The sequence below is a fragment of the Oryza glaberrima genome, chromosome 10, assembly GCF_000147395.1.
Source record: "Oryza glaberrima chromosome 10, OglaRS2, whole genome shotgun sequence".
Classification (NCBI taxonomy): Eukaryota; Viridiplantae; Streptophyta; class Magnoliopsida; order Poales; family Poaceae; genus Oryza; species Oryza glaberrima.
The window spans coordinates 16,062,262-16,078,881 of record NC_068335.1 but is presented as its reverse complement, the minus strand read 5'-3'; the positions used below and the strand labels follow the sequence as shown (position 1 = coordinate 16,078,881).

Sequence of the window (16,620 nt, the reverse complement as noted above, 5' to 3'; positions counted from 1 at the left end):
CTCCCTCCTTTTTATATACTATAAGTCACTTTGACTTTTTTTTAAGTCAAACATTTTTAAGTATGACCAAGTTTATAAAAAAGTTAGTAGTATTTTCAATACAAAATAAATGTATCATCAAAATATATTCAAAATATATTCAATGTTAGACTTAAATGAAAATTATTTTGTGTTATAGATGTTGCTAGGTATTTTATAAATTGGTTCAAACTTGAAAATGTTTTACTAGGAAGAAAAATTAAAACAACTTATAATATGAAACAGAGGTAGTATTAATTTTTGGAGGGAGGGAGTGCATGCCGGCGGCGCCACTTGATCCATGTCATCCAAGGTTGGCATGCATATGCAGTTTGGCACCAGCTAGCATTTCCTCGCTTAGAGTACGTGGTTTTCATGTATACTACTATATATATACTTTCCCTGACCATGCATGGGAGGCGTATTAGGCAAAGCCTAATCATAAAAGGGAAAAAAAGTTGTCCTAACTGGCCTAACAGTCGTGCCTTGCCGACCTGATATTTTCTCAATGAGAACACTGCTTGTTTGGATAAATTAACTAAAACAAGTGACCCAAAATGTCACTTCGCTCTACACCTAGCTTTGTATGGTCTCCTACACTACGCGGCTACACGTACTAGAAGTTCGATCATGAGCCAACTCGACACTTCGCATTCAATTAATTTGACGAACACATATGCTTATTCTCGATCCGCTGTTTTTTAGGTCGTATTTGTAGTAGTTTACAGACACTAGCTAGTTCAGTTTATTCTGCTCAATATATAGTTAATCAAATTATATATAGATATGATGACCAATATATTTGCATTCCAATACGCTTTCGGTCACTATTAATTGGTTTTAAATACATACTTTTTTTTATGTGAGATCAATATAGGAGTACCTAAGATACTTGAAATTATAATATGACCAACATACATATCGGGTGCATTAATATGCAAGAATATATTATTGGTTAGACGTCATTAATTAGACGAAATGAGGTTATACATTCAGTTAACTTATATATGCATCCTGCATGTATAAATGCAAACATTGTCCCTATATATATATTACAATACCTCTCATCAACTTATTAATTAATATGTGGAAACGGGTGACTCACTTTATGACAATAATGTAGTAGTACTAGCCATTGTGGACTTGAGGATGCCTGGTGTGTTGCAATAGCTACAATCCAATATGTGCTGCTAAATTTTGCCTCTTGGATGCTCACATACCTGGATTCAGAGTACACGGTATATGCATGTTTCTCTGCATGACCTAGAGTTAGCCAAATTATATCCTGGCCTACTCAAAAGAGAGAAGAAAACAGCATACCTGATAGCCATCAAAAGTCATAATCCATCTAATTCCGCTGTAATCTTTTTCCTGCCAAACTAGACTTAGCAGTCAGCCAGTCATCATCTTGTAATTGATCAGAGATCAAGTGGCATCTTAACTGCAAGACACAGCTAGCTTTGCATGCCTTCCGGTGCTATAAATACTGACGAGCCCCATCACTTCGAATTCATCTCATCCTTCACTTCTCGCTAGATCAATCACAATGGGTAAGCTTGTGGCTCTTAGCTTCGTTGTCCTCCTAAGCGTTGGACTAGCCAATGCTAGCAGGGTAGCTAGATATGCTAGTGCTGGGGGTGGCGGTAGCGGCGAGGGAGGAGGTGGTGGGTCGGACGGTGGTTCCGGCTGGGGATCTGGCTCTGGCTCAGGATATGGCCAGGCGGGCGGTGATGGATCATATGCTAGTGGAGGTGGAGGAGGCGGCGGTGGAGGCGGTGGAGAGAACGGTGGTTCCGGATATGGTTCCGGTTCTGGTTCTGGATATGGGCAAGCTGGTGGGTCTGGATCATATGGTGGTGGGTATGCTCAGGGAGGAGGTGGTGGCCAGGGTGGCGGTGGTGGACAAAATGGTGGATCTGGATATGGTTCCGGCTCTGGTTCAGGGTACGGTCAAGCCGGAGGGTATGGACCATATGGCGGTGGATATGCTCAGGCTGGTGGCCAAGGTGGCGGCGGTGGTGGTGGACAGAGTGGTCCAGGCAGCAGCGGATATGGTAGCGGTTCAGGAAGTGGTTCGGGAAGTGCCTACGGTGGACATCCATAGAAGTGCTTCACCTAAATAACCTAGCAGTACTGATACTATGTGCTGCCTGGTTTGAGAGGTGTTATTAGTTTGCGTGAATAATAACCAAATAAAGGGCTTCACTTGGATGTAATACTGAAAGTGGTCTTGTATACCACTACACAGATGTAAGCTCATCAGTGTAATTGAAATGTTCGATCAATGAGTGTATTGTATCCTATATATATGGTCTAGAGAATATTTCACTAGTAGTAGAGAAAGCCTAATCACACTACGGCCGGTGCATAATTGCGAATCATGCATGATCGATCGTCTTAAACTGTCAGTGGGTTTCATATAATAAGAACCAGTAGTATTGCTACCAATCATGGCTAGAACCAGTAGTGATAATTAGTTTCCAGAATTTGATTTTTAATATGCCAAACTAAAAAAGAAATATATTCTATCTCGTGTATATATAGGACATGTCACAAGTCATATGCCCATCAATCTTTGCTCGTGGTTCTTAGCCCCCCACCCCTCATTGTATTCGTGCAAGTGAATTTAGAGTCTGGCCGCCAGTAAAAAAATAGTGTGTCACGATGAAAAACTCTTTTTCTAGTAGTATGTAGTATATGGGAGTATGGGACTCGAAACCAACACAGCTCTCTTCATGCATCGCCAGTTTTCCATCTCCGGTATAACTCAACATACCATGTTATCATATTTGTTTCATTAATTTGGCCCTTCCTTGCTAAAACTTTAACACATTTTTGGGTAGATAAATCACTTGAAATAAAAAGTTATTAACTAGGTATCGTAATTGTCTACAAACTTATATATATAAAGTTTGTCCAAATTCATGTATATGAAAAAAAAAATTATGGATTGTCTTTTGATATTCATTGTCAGTTTTAATGAATATTAGAGCATATAATAACTCTAAATCAAAAGGTTTTCAACCTGTCAAGAGTTATATATATATATATATATATGAAGTTTGTGTTCATCTAAATTGTCATGAAAAAAATAATGATTTCTTTTAAGATTGGCTCTGAGTGATTCTTACATATATATATATAGTAAAGGCTAAAGGAGTTGTCTTCAAGTTACGTTAAGTGGGTCGCAAGAGGAAGGAAGCAGATGGTATAACCACACCGGCAGCAACGCTGACTTCTTAGTTCGTGCCATATATATACTCCCTCCGTCTCAAATTATAAGATCTATATTTATATATACGGTCTTTAATAATATACTTTAACCATTAATTTATACCATATTATGTTCCCAACAAATATAAAATTAGCATCACATAAAATTACTTTAAAATATGAATATAGCGATATACTCCCTCCATTCCAATTTGATGTATACATTTCATGGGTATACCAAGACCAAGAAAAACTAATGACTCTCTCATACTATATTTACTCTAGCAACAAACTCAATGCATACACCATCCCCACTATTTTGTAGCCAATAGCAAATCAAGATATTGCATGTGGGTTATAAATACTTGTGTGCATGGATGCATGCATCAATATCCATTTACTCCAATGCATAAATAACGAATAGACCTAATGAATGAACACAAATATATAGATTATTTAGGAATAACCTCGAAAAAACTATATGTAGATCAATTTGGAATGGAGGGAGTAACATGCATAATACTTAGCATACATATATATGGTTAGTATGAGTATTAGTCAAAAGTTACCACATTTTAGTTTTTTTAAAAAAAGTGTATCCTGGTAAGATTATAGGCATATAATGATTTAATCTATTCCATAAATAAATCATGCATTACAGATGAAAACTAGCATGAACGCATCATTAGATCTACACATGTAAACTACACAGTATAACATGAACAGATCAAATATCCGCAACATATTGAACACGTACGGAAGTGGCGGAAAGACTGGCTGCTCGGTCGAAACTTTTCGTAGGCGTCTATGAAGGCACGCAGCACGCGAGCGAAGAGGAAGACGAGCCGTCGCGGACGAACAGGGAGCAGTCGCACAAAACGCTTCTCAAAAACCTTATTGCCGCCTTCTCCCGGTGCAGGACGTCGAAGGCAGAGGTTCCGGAGACCTGCTCTCCCGATCGCAGGTGCACGCCAGCGAGCGGGATGGAGTAACCTACGAGCGACGGTGCAACACAGAGTAGGAGGCAAACCCTAGATTGATTTCGCGTGTGTTGCGTGAAGGCGGCGGCTCGGTTTATATAGAGAAGGGTCGCTTGATCAGGGCGCCCGCACGATCTCCACTGCGCGTAACCGAACCGGATAAGTCACGCGTAACTTATCCGGACTCCACGCCGTTTGCACGCACCGGAATTTCCGGAACGTTTCCAAAACAAAAACGAATCCGAATTTGCAGCAAAACAAAACTGCAAAAGGAGGCTGCATCTGCGCAAGGTGAGGAACCAATTTTGACGGACCATTCGACGTGTAACGTCGTGCACGCGCGCCGCCTGCCCTGCCCTGCCAGGCCAGGCGAGCGAGCGCGTGTGTTCTCCCTTTTCTCTCCACCACACATGCTTCAAGTGGCTAAGAGGGCATCCTCCCTTTTAAAGAGGTCCCCCTCTCCTAGAATAAGCAAGGTAGTACTAAACTCCACATGCATGCCATCCCATGAGGTGGGCTTTTGTGATTTTCCAAAGAATTAATCTTCGAGTGGGCTAAGGCCCATTCATTAATTCCAACATATCCTATAATTTGGGACGGAGGGAGTACCAAGTACGCAGAAAAGTACGTGTATTTGGTCACATATGTCAGGGATGCATGAGCTGGTTTGGAATTTCGGTGGTAATTCTACCTATTCTGAATAAGAGTAGGGATCACGGTGATCAGTAGCATCGATATGCCACTGCTAGATGAATGATTTATATATCCTTGTGAGAGGCCGTAAATTTGGCAGCATGATCCACTAGACATGAACAAGGATTATTTAATAGAAACGATATTATATTATTGCAGCTTCCTCTTTCAAAGAGTAAAGAAAAAACAGTCGATCTTGCGCCACATGCGCGCAGGTCGATCCATTTAGCTTTTTACCTGACCAAGCACTCGCGTCGCAGTAGGTACGGTGGTCAAAGCTATACGTATAATACATCACATGGTCAACATCATACGAGTCAGCAGCATCATTTTTCTAAGTATATATATATATATATGTATTCCTACTGCTAGTAGCTAGCAAGCGACACTCAGAGTACGTTGTTTTCATAGTATATATTTTCCCTGATTAGTTAGCTACAGTATCGACTGAACATTAATTCTTTCTGAAGAAAGTATCAAGTCAACAAATTAAGCCAACAACCACACGTATTAGGCGAAGCCATATCAGAAACAAAAGGTTTTCCTGCAAACGGGCCTAAATAAGAGTCATACCTTCCTAGCTGAACAGTGGTTCTCGTAATAAACCAGTGAACGGAAAATTTCACTCTTCACTTCAGCTTTGCATGGTCTCCAACTCTAGAAACTCTAGAAGTATACGTATCAAGCCAAACTGTCGATATATTTTAGGATGAGGGAGATATTGAGTAGTAAATTTGAGCCTTAAAAATTTTAACAAAACACGTTTTCTTTAATACTTTAGATAAAGTTTATAATAACCTAAAAAAATGTAGTAACAAAAAATGATTTATTATACCAGTTGATTAATACTAGGTGATACCCGTGCTTTATTGCGGAATGAATGGATGAATATGTTAAATACTACAGAAATGATGATGTTGAAATATTGTGAAATGATGTGAGGAAGATGATTTGACATATTTATATGTTGAACTCTATAATGGTATATTTTAGATAATATATCGTGCTTGCATGTGATTTAAAATGATCTAACAAAACAGTTTTTCTATAGTACTTTAAATAAAGTTTATAATAACCTCCAAAAGAAATGTAGGTAATAAAAAAAGATTGATTATACCAATTCATTAATACTATGTGATATCCCGTGCTTTGCTGTGGAATGAATGGATGGATATATGTTAAATATTATAGAAATGATAATGTTGAAATATTGTGAAAATAATGTGAGGAAGATGATTTCACATATTTATATGTTGAACTCTACAATATTATATTTTAGATGATGTGTCATGCTTGCATGTGATTTAAGATGCTCTACAATAGTAATTGCTAGTAGATGATGATGTGGTATATTTGCATCTTTGAGTTTTAGTTTCTAATAATTACTAGCGGGCACTAATTAAGGTATTGATTCCACTGTCACATAATATTGCTATCACTATTAAATGTATATTCTAGAAAATAATGGTCAGGGCTTGAGCACTACATTGTTCACCTTGTTGAATTATAATATGCCCTACGAAAATCAAAGGGTGGATAAGCGGAACACGGAAAAGACTAATTAATCAGATGTCATACATGCAAAGAAATTATAGCTAGTGCATACAGCTATGCATCTTGCATGCATGCATACACTACACAGCCACACATTACCACACATGAAAGGTATGTACGTGTAGCATAACTTAATTATTAACATGTGACAGCGACTCATTTTATGATATATTGTAATACGTACTAGCTATTGTATCTATAGGCTTATGTAGTGTGGTAATACTCCAGCTAGCTGTGATCTATATATCATACTGCCCATAATTAAATTTAATTTGCCCATTGGAAGTGCTCAATTACTTGGACTCAGTAAGCGGTATTATTATTTATGTTTCTCTAGCTATCTAAATATATAATATTATACGTATGAATTCACACGTTATCTTTATTCAGGCCAACTAATAAGAAAGTATGTATAACCAGGCATAAAAGTCATAGTCCATCTAATTCGGCTGCACTCTTTTTCCCCTGTGAAGTAGACTTTGTAATTATGTAGTACTACGTAATTGACTAGAGATCAAGCTAGTGGCATCTTGCTTGACAGCTTTACATCAATTACAATGGCTAAGCTAGTGCTATAAATACCGACGAGCCGTTCGCTTGAAATCCATCCCATCCATCCTTGGCTTATCTAGATCAATCACAATGGCAAAGCTTGTGGCTCTTACCTTCGTTGTCTTGGTGAGCATTGGACTAGCCAATGCTGGAAGGGTGGCTAGATATGCTAGTGCAGGTGGTGGCGGCGGTGGAGGGGGAGGTGGCGGTGGGTCAAACGGTGGATCTGGATGGGGATCCGGTTCTGGCTCTGGGTATGGCCAGGCAAGTGGCGGTGGAGCATATGCTAGTGGAGGCGGAGGAGGAGGTGGTGGTGGAGGTGGACAGAACGGCGGATCCGGATACGGTTCCGGTTCTGGGTCTGGTTATGGACAAGCTGGTGGGTATGGACCATATGGTGGAGGATATGCTCAAGGAGGGGGTGGCGGTCAAGGTGGCGGCGGTGGACAAAATGGTGGATCCGGATCTGGCTATGGCTCTGGGTATGGTCAAGCTGGAGGATATGGGCCGTACGGTGGTGGGTATGCTCAGGCTGGTGGCCAAGGTGGCGGTGGTGGCGGTGGACAAAGCGGCCCTGGTGGCAACGGGTATGGTAGTGGATCAGGAAGCGGATCCGGAAGTGCCTATGGTGGACACCCGTAAAAATATGTAGCGCCACAGGCCATATGCGTGCTTGGTTGCATGTTTGAGAGATGTGTTATTTACGTAGATAATGGGTAATAAAGGTCTCCGTTGAATACATGTGTAATAACCAAATGTATTGATCATTGTATACCACAACTCTACACAGCCCACCGATGTAACTGGATGTTTGATCAATACATAGTTGGGTTGACAGTATTACGTCATACTTTAAAGTCAAGAGAGAGCAGGATCTTCGGCAGATCAGACTCCCCATGTGCTTTGCAGTAGTATGCATGGAGAGGCATTGGATTAATATGAAAAAGATCGTGCAAATAAGCTGATCACCTTTATCTGAACAGATAAGTTTGACTTAAAAGAACAAATCTTCAAAAGAATTTATATATGTGTGTTTTTAACAATTTAAAAGTAAAATAAACTACGATAAAAATATAAAAATAACTTTTTTAATTGAGTTTTAAAATTTAAATTTTAGATGCAGCTTAATTAGAAGACATGTATATGACAAACAATAGGAAGCAGAAAAGGTTGATTTGTATTGGTGTCTTATGGGTGCTCTCCGTCCATCTCTCTTGCCGACAATGTCGAACTATTTGAACCCGAGTAATTAACTTTCCTTAAGCCTAACACACGAATGGTCATGTCGGAGCAGACCATAAGTACCCGGGTCTGTAAAAATCGATCAATATTTTTCCATACGGCTATTTAAGAGACTCACACATGAAAATCAATTTTCGCATACGGGCCTCTTAACATATCCGCATAAGAAAATACCTCCATTTTCGCATGTGGACTTATAAAGTAATCCGCATGAAAAAATCACCACCCTATTCCAACTTTTTTTTATTCTCCGATCCCCTCTCTCTCCTACTCCTGCCTACCCGGACCCACTCCTCCTCTCCCCCACCTCCTCTCCCCTATCGACCCCTCCTGACGGCGGGCACCAGCTGTGGTGGTTGCGACGATGGGTGTGGTTGACGGCCGCAGCGGGTGTGGGCGATAGTGATGGTGACGGTGGCAGCCTCCTCGGCCCTCTCCCACGCGGATCCAGCGGCAAGTTTGAGCGGGAGGCTGGTGGCGGCTCTCCCCCGCCCTGCCCTTTTTAGTAGTGGATCTACGTGAAACTCAACTTGTGAGCACACTCACACTATAAACTTTTTTTTTTCTTCCTTTGCTTTTTAGCCGTTCTTCGTATGAGTGCAAAGCAATGGAAAAAGCTTTGCCATCCGCCATATAGTTCACATGGAACGCATATCAGGTCACTCACATGCATTTAGCATCCTCCGTCCCTTTCAAAATCAATAATTATTATTTATATATATATATGACACTAAAACTTGCTATTCGCATAGCTTTCTACCTAGATTTTAAATTTTCATATCTGAACTTTTAGTTTAGGCTTTTGACTATATATATATGGGTATGACTTACACTAGAAGCGTATTAATTCTTTTCCGTAGAAATACTCTCTCTAGAACCATTTTGGATAAAAGCTTTAATTTCCATAGAACAATGTTCTACATAACAACGTATACCCAGTATGAAAAAAAAAATCAACTGTAAATTAAGAACTTCTAATCCAGAATCGATTTTTTCTCTCTTTAGAGCAAATTAAAAGTCTATGGAAAATTCAAAGAATTAACTTTTTATTGAAAGTTGTTATATTAAAAAATTAACTAAATAGTGCAAATTTGTGCTAGAATTTAAAAGATATTCAAAGTATTTTTTAAATCAAATTTTAAAGAAGCCCACATCTCGTGTGGCACATGGCCACGCGGGACACAAGAGCACACGTGCGAAATATCATATTTCTGTGTGGGCATGATAATATATAGTAGCTCTCCAAATTGTGGTTGTCGTGGTTTTTTTGTGTGTGTTGTGATGTGTATTTCTTCGAGACATGAGTCGTTAAAGTGTTGATCCATGATTTATTATGGCAAATTGGTTATCTTCATTTTGTCAGCACTAACAGGCATACCCCCACTACCTATCCTTCCTTCGATAATTATTTTCTTATAAAGCTCGTTCGTTTAGCCTTTAGCTTATAAATATCAACGGAAATTTAAATTTAAAACTTAAATTTATTCTTTTGAATTTCAAAATATATTTTAATCTTCTGTATTTGTTTTATAAATCACTCACAAACACGTATATAAATGTTTTACTCATAAATTGTCTTTTAATCGTTAATTAATAAACTGTTTTGCTCGTAACTACAATGGTGACACCCCATGTATAGTCTCTGGGTAACTCGACCCATGATCCATCGTGCAGTTAGCTCCATTGTTTTGATTGGGAAGCACACACACACATCGCTGTGTTCATTGCCTTTTTGGTTTTTTTTCCCATCAGCTTAGATTCGCACATGCTAAAAACCACTTGACTAGTTAACCCAAAAGTAATGCATATTGATCGTACATATCCCATTCCATGATTCTTCGAGATCATTGTTTATATTTTGAAGCCACTTCATTGTTTTTTAATTGTTAAATTAGATGCAAAGTGCTATTCTGGCAGAAATCTACCTAATAACTACGGGTGAAGACAGTGGGGGTCACTTGTTATTACCGAGAGGACTAAGTACAGGCCTTCTGCAAGAAACACGTTTCAGCTCAAGTCACAAACGCGTGCTCTGCTCTTTTCTTTCTTTTCTTTTTTTTTTTTTAGAATTACACAATACAACGCAGACACTCGCAATGCACGCGTACTTACCCCCTATGAACACACGCAAACCCTACCTCTATAAGCATCTTCGAAGACTGGGCCGGCAAGTCATTGAGATTGACGAAGTCACCACAGACGTCTCGTTGTCGATAGGTACATTGCCTACCACTGAATCTTTCCATCACGTTATTGGGATGTACTCCCTCCGTTTTTTCAATATACGATGTCATTAACCTTTTAAAACACTTTAACCATTCATCTTATTTAAAAAATTTATATGATTAATATTTATTTTCTTGATTTGAATTATTATTAAAAGTTCTTTAAACATAACTAATATTTTTTATGTTTGTACAAAAGACAACAATGTTATATTGTAAAGAATAGAGGTATATATGTTGTGACAAAGTAATAAATTAACAGATTGTCAAACTGTGGACTCAGAGTACGTGGTTTTCATACTTTCCCTGACCATGTAGCTACCAACAATTTCAACCCAACATACATAGCCCACAAAGTGATAGTCAAGCCATGCCTGAAACAAAAAAGTTTGCTTAACTAACTGGCCTGAGAGTCATACCTTGCCTACTCGTTCTTCTTTTTGTTCCCTGAAGAACACTGATTCAGATAAACCAGAGACCGAATGTGTCACTCTGTGCTAGAGCTCTGCATGGTCTCCAACACTATAAATACCCAAGCAACCCTCACACTCTGCACCCATCTCATCATCCAAACACATAGAGTACTTAATTAGCAATGGCCAGAACCAAGTTGGTATCTCTTAGCTTTGTTGTTCTGCTGAGCATTGGTCTAGCCAATGCCGCAAGGGTAGCTAGATATGCTAGCGCCGAGGGTGGCGGTAGTGGAGGGGGAGGTGGTGGAGGGTCCGAGGGTGGTTCTGGATGGGGATCCGGCTCTGGCTCTGGGTATGGTCAGGCCGGCGGATCTTCCGGTGGAGCATATGCTAGTGGAGGCGGGGGCGGTCAAGGTGGTGGAGGCGGTCAAAATGGTGGATCTGGATATGGTTCTGGGTCCGGTTCTGGTTATGGCCAGGCTGGTGGCTATGGCCCTCATGGTGGAGCGTACGCTCAAGGAGGTGGCCAAGGTGGAGGCGGTGGTGGTGGGGTGAATGGTGGGTCAGGATATGGTTCCGGCTCTGGGTCTGGATATGGTCAGGCTGGTAGCTATGGCCCCGGTGGAGCATATGCTCAAGGAGGTGGACAAGGTGGAGGTGGCGGTGGTGGACAAAATGGCGGGTCTGGGCATGGTTCTGGCTCTGGCTATGGCCAAGCTGGTAGTTATGGCCCAGGTGGAGCATATGCTCAAGGAGGTGGACAAGGTGGAGGTGGCGGCGGTGGACAGTATGGCGGGTCTGGGCATGGTTCTGGCTCTGGCTATGGCCAAGCTGGTAGTTATGGCCCAGGTGGAGCATATGCTCAAGGAGGTGGACAAGGTGGAGGTGGTGGCGGTGGACAATACGGCGGGTCTGGTTCTGGCTCTGGATCTGGTTCTGGCCAAGCTGGTGGATACGGGCCTTACAGTGGAGGATATGCTCAGGCAGGCGGTCAAGGCGGCGGCGGCGGGGGTGGGCATCCATAGAACTTCTATATAGTGAACAACTGCATTTTATGCAGTTAAATAATATCAAAGAGGCCCTTGTTATGTGGTAACCGATAATAGAATAAAAGTAGTGGTGATGTAAACTACTATGTAATGTTACTGGTGCAATGAATAACCTCTTGCCTTATGCTTCTTATACTATTGTAGAAACTATTATGTTAGTAGGTCCTAGTGGAGTGAAAAAAATTTTTGGACGACAACTTTAGAAGTTTTGAATGAAACATTTTAAAATATAAACAGATTCTCACTGACATTGAATGTTGTTTTAAAGGAACAAAAAAAATTGAAGTTTACAAATGTTGTAACCAAGAAAGAATGAGGAAGCTAAGAGAGAGCATCATTTCATCCTACAAACATGTAAGAGATAATATCCTCCTTAAAGAACCAAGCCCCAACCAAGCATAATATTCTGAAAATTATTCAGCCTTATTGTCGAAAAATTGTCGAGGTGCTCCAAACTTTGTACAATCAATCAATCACTAAAATTACAAATCATCTATCACTCGCAATTAATATTCAAAACAAAGAACCACAGGAGAAACAAAATTGACATATATATCTGGTAGTGAGCCAGATAATTTGCTTAATTATAGGAGTTAAATAGGCTTTTTAATTTTCTCCCTTTTAATATAAGTAGATCATTTTTTTTACCTTACATATTTAATTTAAGATTGATGGGCAGTACCTTACTCTATGTTACCAAATATTATCTTAATTTATCATAACTGGATAAATGGTTTTCCAATTTTTTCCTTCTGCGTGGAGTAAAATTATATGTTGTTCATTTTTTTTCATTACATCTTAAGCATGCATGCAGCCATATTTGTCCAGTAATCATACCTCTATTTGTAGATTAAGGACTCGTGCATGGTCTAATCATGTTGGAGAGTCAGCGCTTGCATGGGGTGACTGACAAGAACACTGCACATGTAGACATGTAGTTCAGTTTATTTTGCCACGTAATTAAGTTTCCTAGCTTGGTACACTGCAAAGTCACAAACTGACAATATCGACAATATCAAATACAGTAGGTAGCATAAATACTACGACAATGTTCGTCATAGAGCCTTGTGATGTTGCACAAAAAGCTAGGGCTAGCTGCCTGCGTTCTTAATGATATTGTTGACAAAACCTCACTTCCCTGAATTCAGTAACACTAAAAAGGGATATCCATGTACAGATATATACTTGCAACTAAACTAGAGATGGTCAAATGCATGGGCTTATGTACGTCCATGGTTTTGATACTTTCCCTGAACTAGAGAACAAACTGCAAAATCAGACAAATCTTTTTTTCCAATCCCCTGGCAATGCCCTTCTAGCCGTTTGCGTCGTGTAATCAAAACTCTGTTTTCTTCTAATATACCGACGTGCAATTTTTTTTGTGCGTTAGTGAAAAAAAAGTCAGACAAATCTTAAACACCCTGGACGTAATAGTCAAGCCTTATGAGAAAAACGCTGGCTTTAGCGAGTCATCCCTTACCTACTCCGGCTATTGTTTTTATTCCTGAAGCACACTGCAATATATGCTCACTGTTCTCCAAAACTATTGACCAAAATGTCATTATGCACCATGCAATTCGTTCCGTCATCTCATCCTTGGAAATACATACAGCACATCATGGCCGGGAGAAAGTTCCACATTTTGCAACCAACTCAAAGCCTAAATTTGAATCAGGAATATGATTGGTTAATTTAACAGCAAGGAACAAAGCTAAGCATTGTGAATTCCAGACCAGGTACTGTTTATCAGTTAACTAAAGGGGCATGGAAAGAATGCATTCTGTACTTATCTTGAGCTTCTAGTTCGCCCTGCAATATCTACAGACTCTAGCTACTAACCACCAAGTTATTTTTTGGGATGAAAAACAGCAGAGAGCCAGTGTCTGAGCAATTATAAATTTCTAACATCACAAAATAAAAACTATCTCAGCGAGTACAATTAACAATAAACAGCTAAAGATTGCATAGGGAAGAATTTTCACCGAAGCTACCCAAGCTAGTGCTCAGGTTCATGTCTCACTACTAAAATGCAACTGTCAACCCTGTCTACAAATGCCAGATTACCGTGGGAATTCAATGTTACATTACGATTCAACAACATTTCTGTGGAGGTAATATAATACAGTGAATCACCATGAAGGCACGGAGAATACACACACCCTCCAGATTCCTAACCACCGGTGAGTTTCAAATCCAAATTGAATCGTCCGATGCATGGGTGAGTTCAATCGAAGCAATCAACAGAACTACGAATTGGGGGTAAATACAGAAACACTCGAAGACTAACCTCGAGGAAGTCAACAACGGCGTGGGCGCCGCTGGCGAATCCACCGCCCGTCGCTGTAGCGTTCGGCGCCGCCGCGGGAGGGGGCGCGGCTCTAGACGAGGTCACCGTCGCCGACGCCGGCGGCGGCGTCTCCGCCCCCGCGTCTGCTAATGGGCAAGGTAGTACTGTGGGCCGGCTGGACGAGGCCCAATATGGTAGCGATCCATCTCAGTGTGGGCCTCTAGTTAAATCAATGGGCCGTCAAGATTGGACCCACGTTTCGGCCGTCAATTTCTTTTGCGGGCTGAATGGGCTGAATTCTTTCGTCCAGAAGAGATGGGCTAGATTTATATATGGGCTGGATTGTATCGAGGATAAGAGGTAGTAGGCCGAATTTGTTTGTGGGCCAAATTCTCTGATCCCCTCCGGCGCCGGCGCCGGCGAGGCGGAGACGGCGGCCTTGTGGCTGATTGAACGGAGGCGCTTTATACTTCTCTTCGCCTTGTCAAATTCAGTTAAATGAATGGAACAGTATTCTGTCACTGAAAGAGAGATGTACGATTATTCTGGCCAATGCTGGCTAGTTAATTAGTCATGCAGATGTTGGAGAATTTTCGTTTTAGACAAGAACAAACAGATGCAGGTGAATTGGTCTGTGCAAACATATACTCCTATATATTGATCGATTGTGTATTTGTGTTTTGATGATTGATAGTGTTTCGATCCTGAAGATAGTTTATTAGTTTGGCTTATGTCTCACCGTGATCATCTCTTAACGCAAGATAAAATTGGTGTTGGAATCAACTAGTCAGCATCTGCGTGCACACGGAGAAAGCAAGCAGATTGCTGCAGTGTTTTGGTTTCTTTTGCAACTTCCAATGCTCTCTACGTATCTGACCTAAACGACAACCAGTGTACCACTAAAATATAAACTTGCCTGTGTTTTTGTAGGGTATGTCCTATGCTGGAGTACAATGGATGGTCAAATGCCTGGGCTCATAGAACATGGTATCGACTATCGACAGGCTACTTTCCCTGACCATAGGGCATATATACCTGCGCCCAACCTTACAACGTACACACATGTAGTCAAGCAGAATCAAAGAAAAGGTTGCGTTTGATTGTCCCAATAGTCATACGATGCCAACCTCTTCTTGGACTTGTACTCACGAAGCACACGGCAACGCTGCTCTGCTTTGATAAAACCAGTGACCAAATGGCACAGATTGCATATTTGCACAGCAACTTTGTATGGCCTTCTTTTTACTTTTTCTTTTTTTTTTAAACTCACTTTGCATGGCCTCCAGCAATATAAATAGAGACACACGCTTCGTACTCTCATCTCAACCTTCAGATTCACATCTGTGAGATAACAATGGCTAGAAGCAAGTTTGTTGCTCTTAGCTTCGTCGTCCTCCTTGGCATTGGACTGACCAATGCTACAAGGGTAGCTAGGTATGTGAGCGCTGGAGGAGGCGGTGGGGGAGGCGGAGGTGGTGGTGGGTCAGGGAATGGTTCTGGGTGGGGATCTGGCTCTGGCTCAGGATATGGCCAAGCTGGAGGCTCTGGTGGAGCATATGCTAGTGGAGGTGGTGGCGGTGGAGGTGGTGGAGGTGGACAAAACGGTGGATCTGGTTATGGTTCTGGATCTGGTTCAGGTTATGGTCAGGCTGGTGGATATGGGTCCCATGGTGGTGCGTACGCTCAAGGAGGCGGTCAAGGTGGTGGTGGAGGTGGTGGGGCAAATGGTGGGTCTGGATATGGTTCCGGATCTGGCTCTGGCTATGGTCAGGCTAGTGGCTACGGTCCTCATGGTGGAGCATATGCTCAGGGTGGCGGACAAGGTGGTGGTGGTGGCGGTGGATACAATGGTGGATCAGGTTATGGTTCTGGTTCTGGATCTGGTTACGGCCAAGCTGGTTCATACGGGCCCTACGGTGGCGGCTATGCTCATGCAGGTGGTCAAGGTGGCGGCGGCGGCGGAGGGCAGAGTGGCCCAGGTGGACATGGATATGGAAGTGGCTCTGGAAGCGGTTCCGGATCTGCCTATAGTGGTGGGCACCCATAGGACTGTTATCTAAATGAACTATGTGAATGATGTGTGCCAACATATATGGCCCTAAAATAAATATGTACCAAATAATACGTCTTGTACCAAAATAATATGCCATGGAATAGTTGTCATAGCTGGATAGTTGTAATAAAAGTAGTAGTCTTTAAGACTACTAAATATAATATATGTACACTTTCTCCTTAATTGATCGGTAACCTATTCAATTATTATGGACAAGAGGGAATTTTGGCGAAGAACCTTGCGTCACTCCAGGAGGGATAGCTTGGGTGGAAAAACCCTACTAGCCGCCTCCACCACTTCCCCTCACTCCTCCTCTTCACCTCGTCGCCGCCTGAACGAGG

General features: G+C 41.3%; 3 protein-coding genes across 3 annotated transcripts; all 3 read left to right on the top strand.

Moving 5' to 3' along the window:
- Nucleotides 1–1,549: 1,549 nt before the first annotated feature.
- On the top strand, nt 1,550–2,358 carry LOC127753207 (putative glycine-rich cell wall structural protein 1). Its single transcript, XM_052278673.1, has one exon. The coding sequence runs from the start codon at nt 1,565–1,567 to the stop codon at nt 2,120–2,122; it is 558 nt and encodes a 185-aa protein (XP_052134633.1). The 5' UTR covers nt 1,550–1,564; the 3' UTR covers nt 2,123–2,358.
- A 4,729-nt stretch (nt 2,359–7,087) lies between these two features.
- LOC127753174 (putative glycine-rich cell wall structural protein 1) lies at nt 7,088–7,867 on the top strand. The gene has a single exon (XM_052278640.1). It carries the CDS (start codon nt 7,101–7,103, stop codon nt 7,650–7,652), a length of 552 nt encoding a protein of 183 aa, XP_052134600.1. The 5' UTR covers nt 7,088–7,100; the 3' UTR covers nt 7,653–7,867.
- A 3,150-nt stretch (nt 7,868–11,017) lies between these two features.
- On the top strand, nt 11,018–16,329 carry LOC127785906 (glycine-rich cell wall structural protein-like). The gene is made up of 2 exons (XM_052313251.1): nt 11,018–11,906; nt 15,560–16,329. Exons 1-2 carry the CDS (start codon nt 11,073–11,075, stop codon nt 16,271–16,273), a joined length of 1,548 nt encoding a protein of 515 aa, XP_052169211.1. The 5' UTR covers nt 11,018–11,072; the 3' UTR covers nt 16,274–16,329.
- Nucleotides 16,330–16,620: the final 291 nt, after the last annotated feature.

What these genes read in the sequence shown, in the direction of transcription:
- LOC127753207 (XM_052278673.1), top strand. Translation starts at nt 1,565, where the DNA reads ATGGGTAAGCTTGTGGCTCTTAGCTTCGTTGTCCTCCTAAGCGTTGGA.
- LOC127753174 (XM_052278640.1), top strand. Translation starts at nt 7,101, where the DNA reads ATGGCAAAGCTTGTGGCTCTTACCTTCGTTGTCTTGGTGAGCATTGGA.
- LOC127785906 (XM_052313251.1), top strand. Translation starts at nt 11,073, where the DNA reads ATGGCCAGAACCAAGTTGGTATCTCTTAGCTTTGTTGTTCTGCTGAGC. An exon ending in GCGGCGGCGGCGGGGGTGGG is followed by an intron (nt 11,907 to 15,559) that starts CATCCATAGAAC and finishes CTCAACCTTCAG; the next exon opens with ATTCACATCTGTGAGATAAC.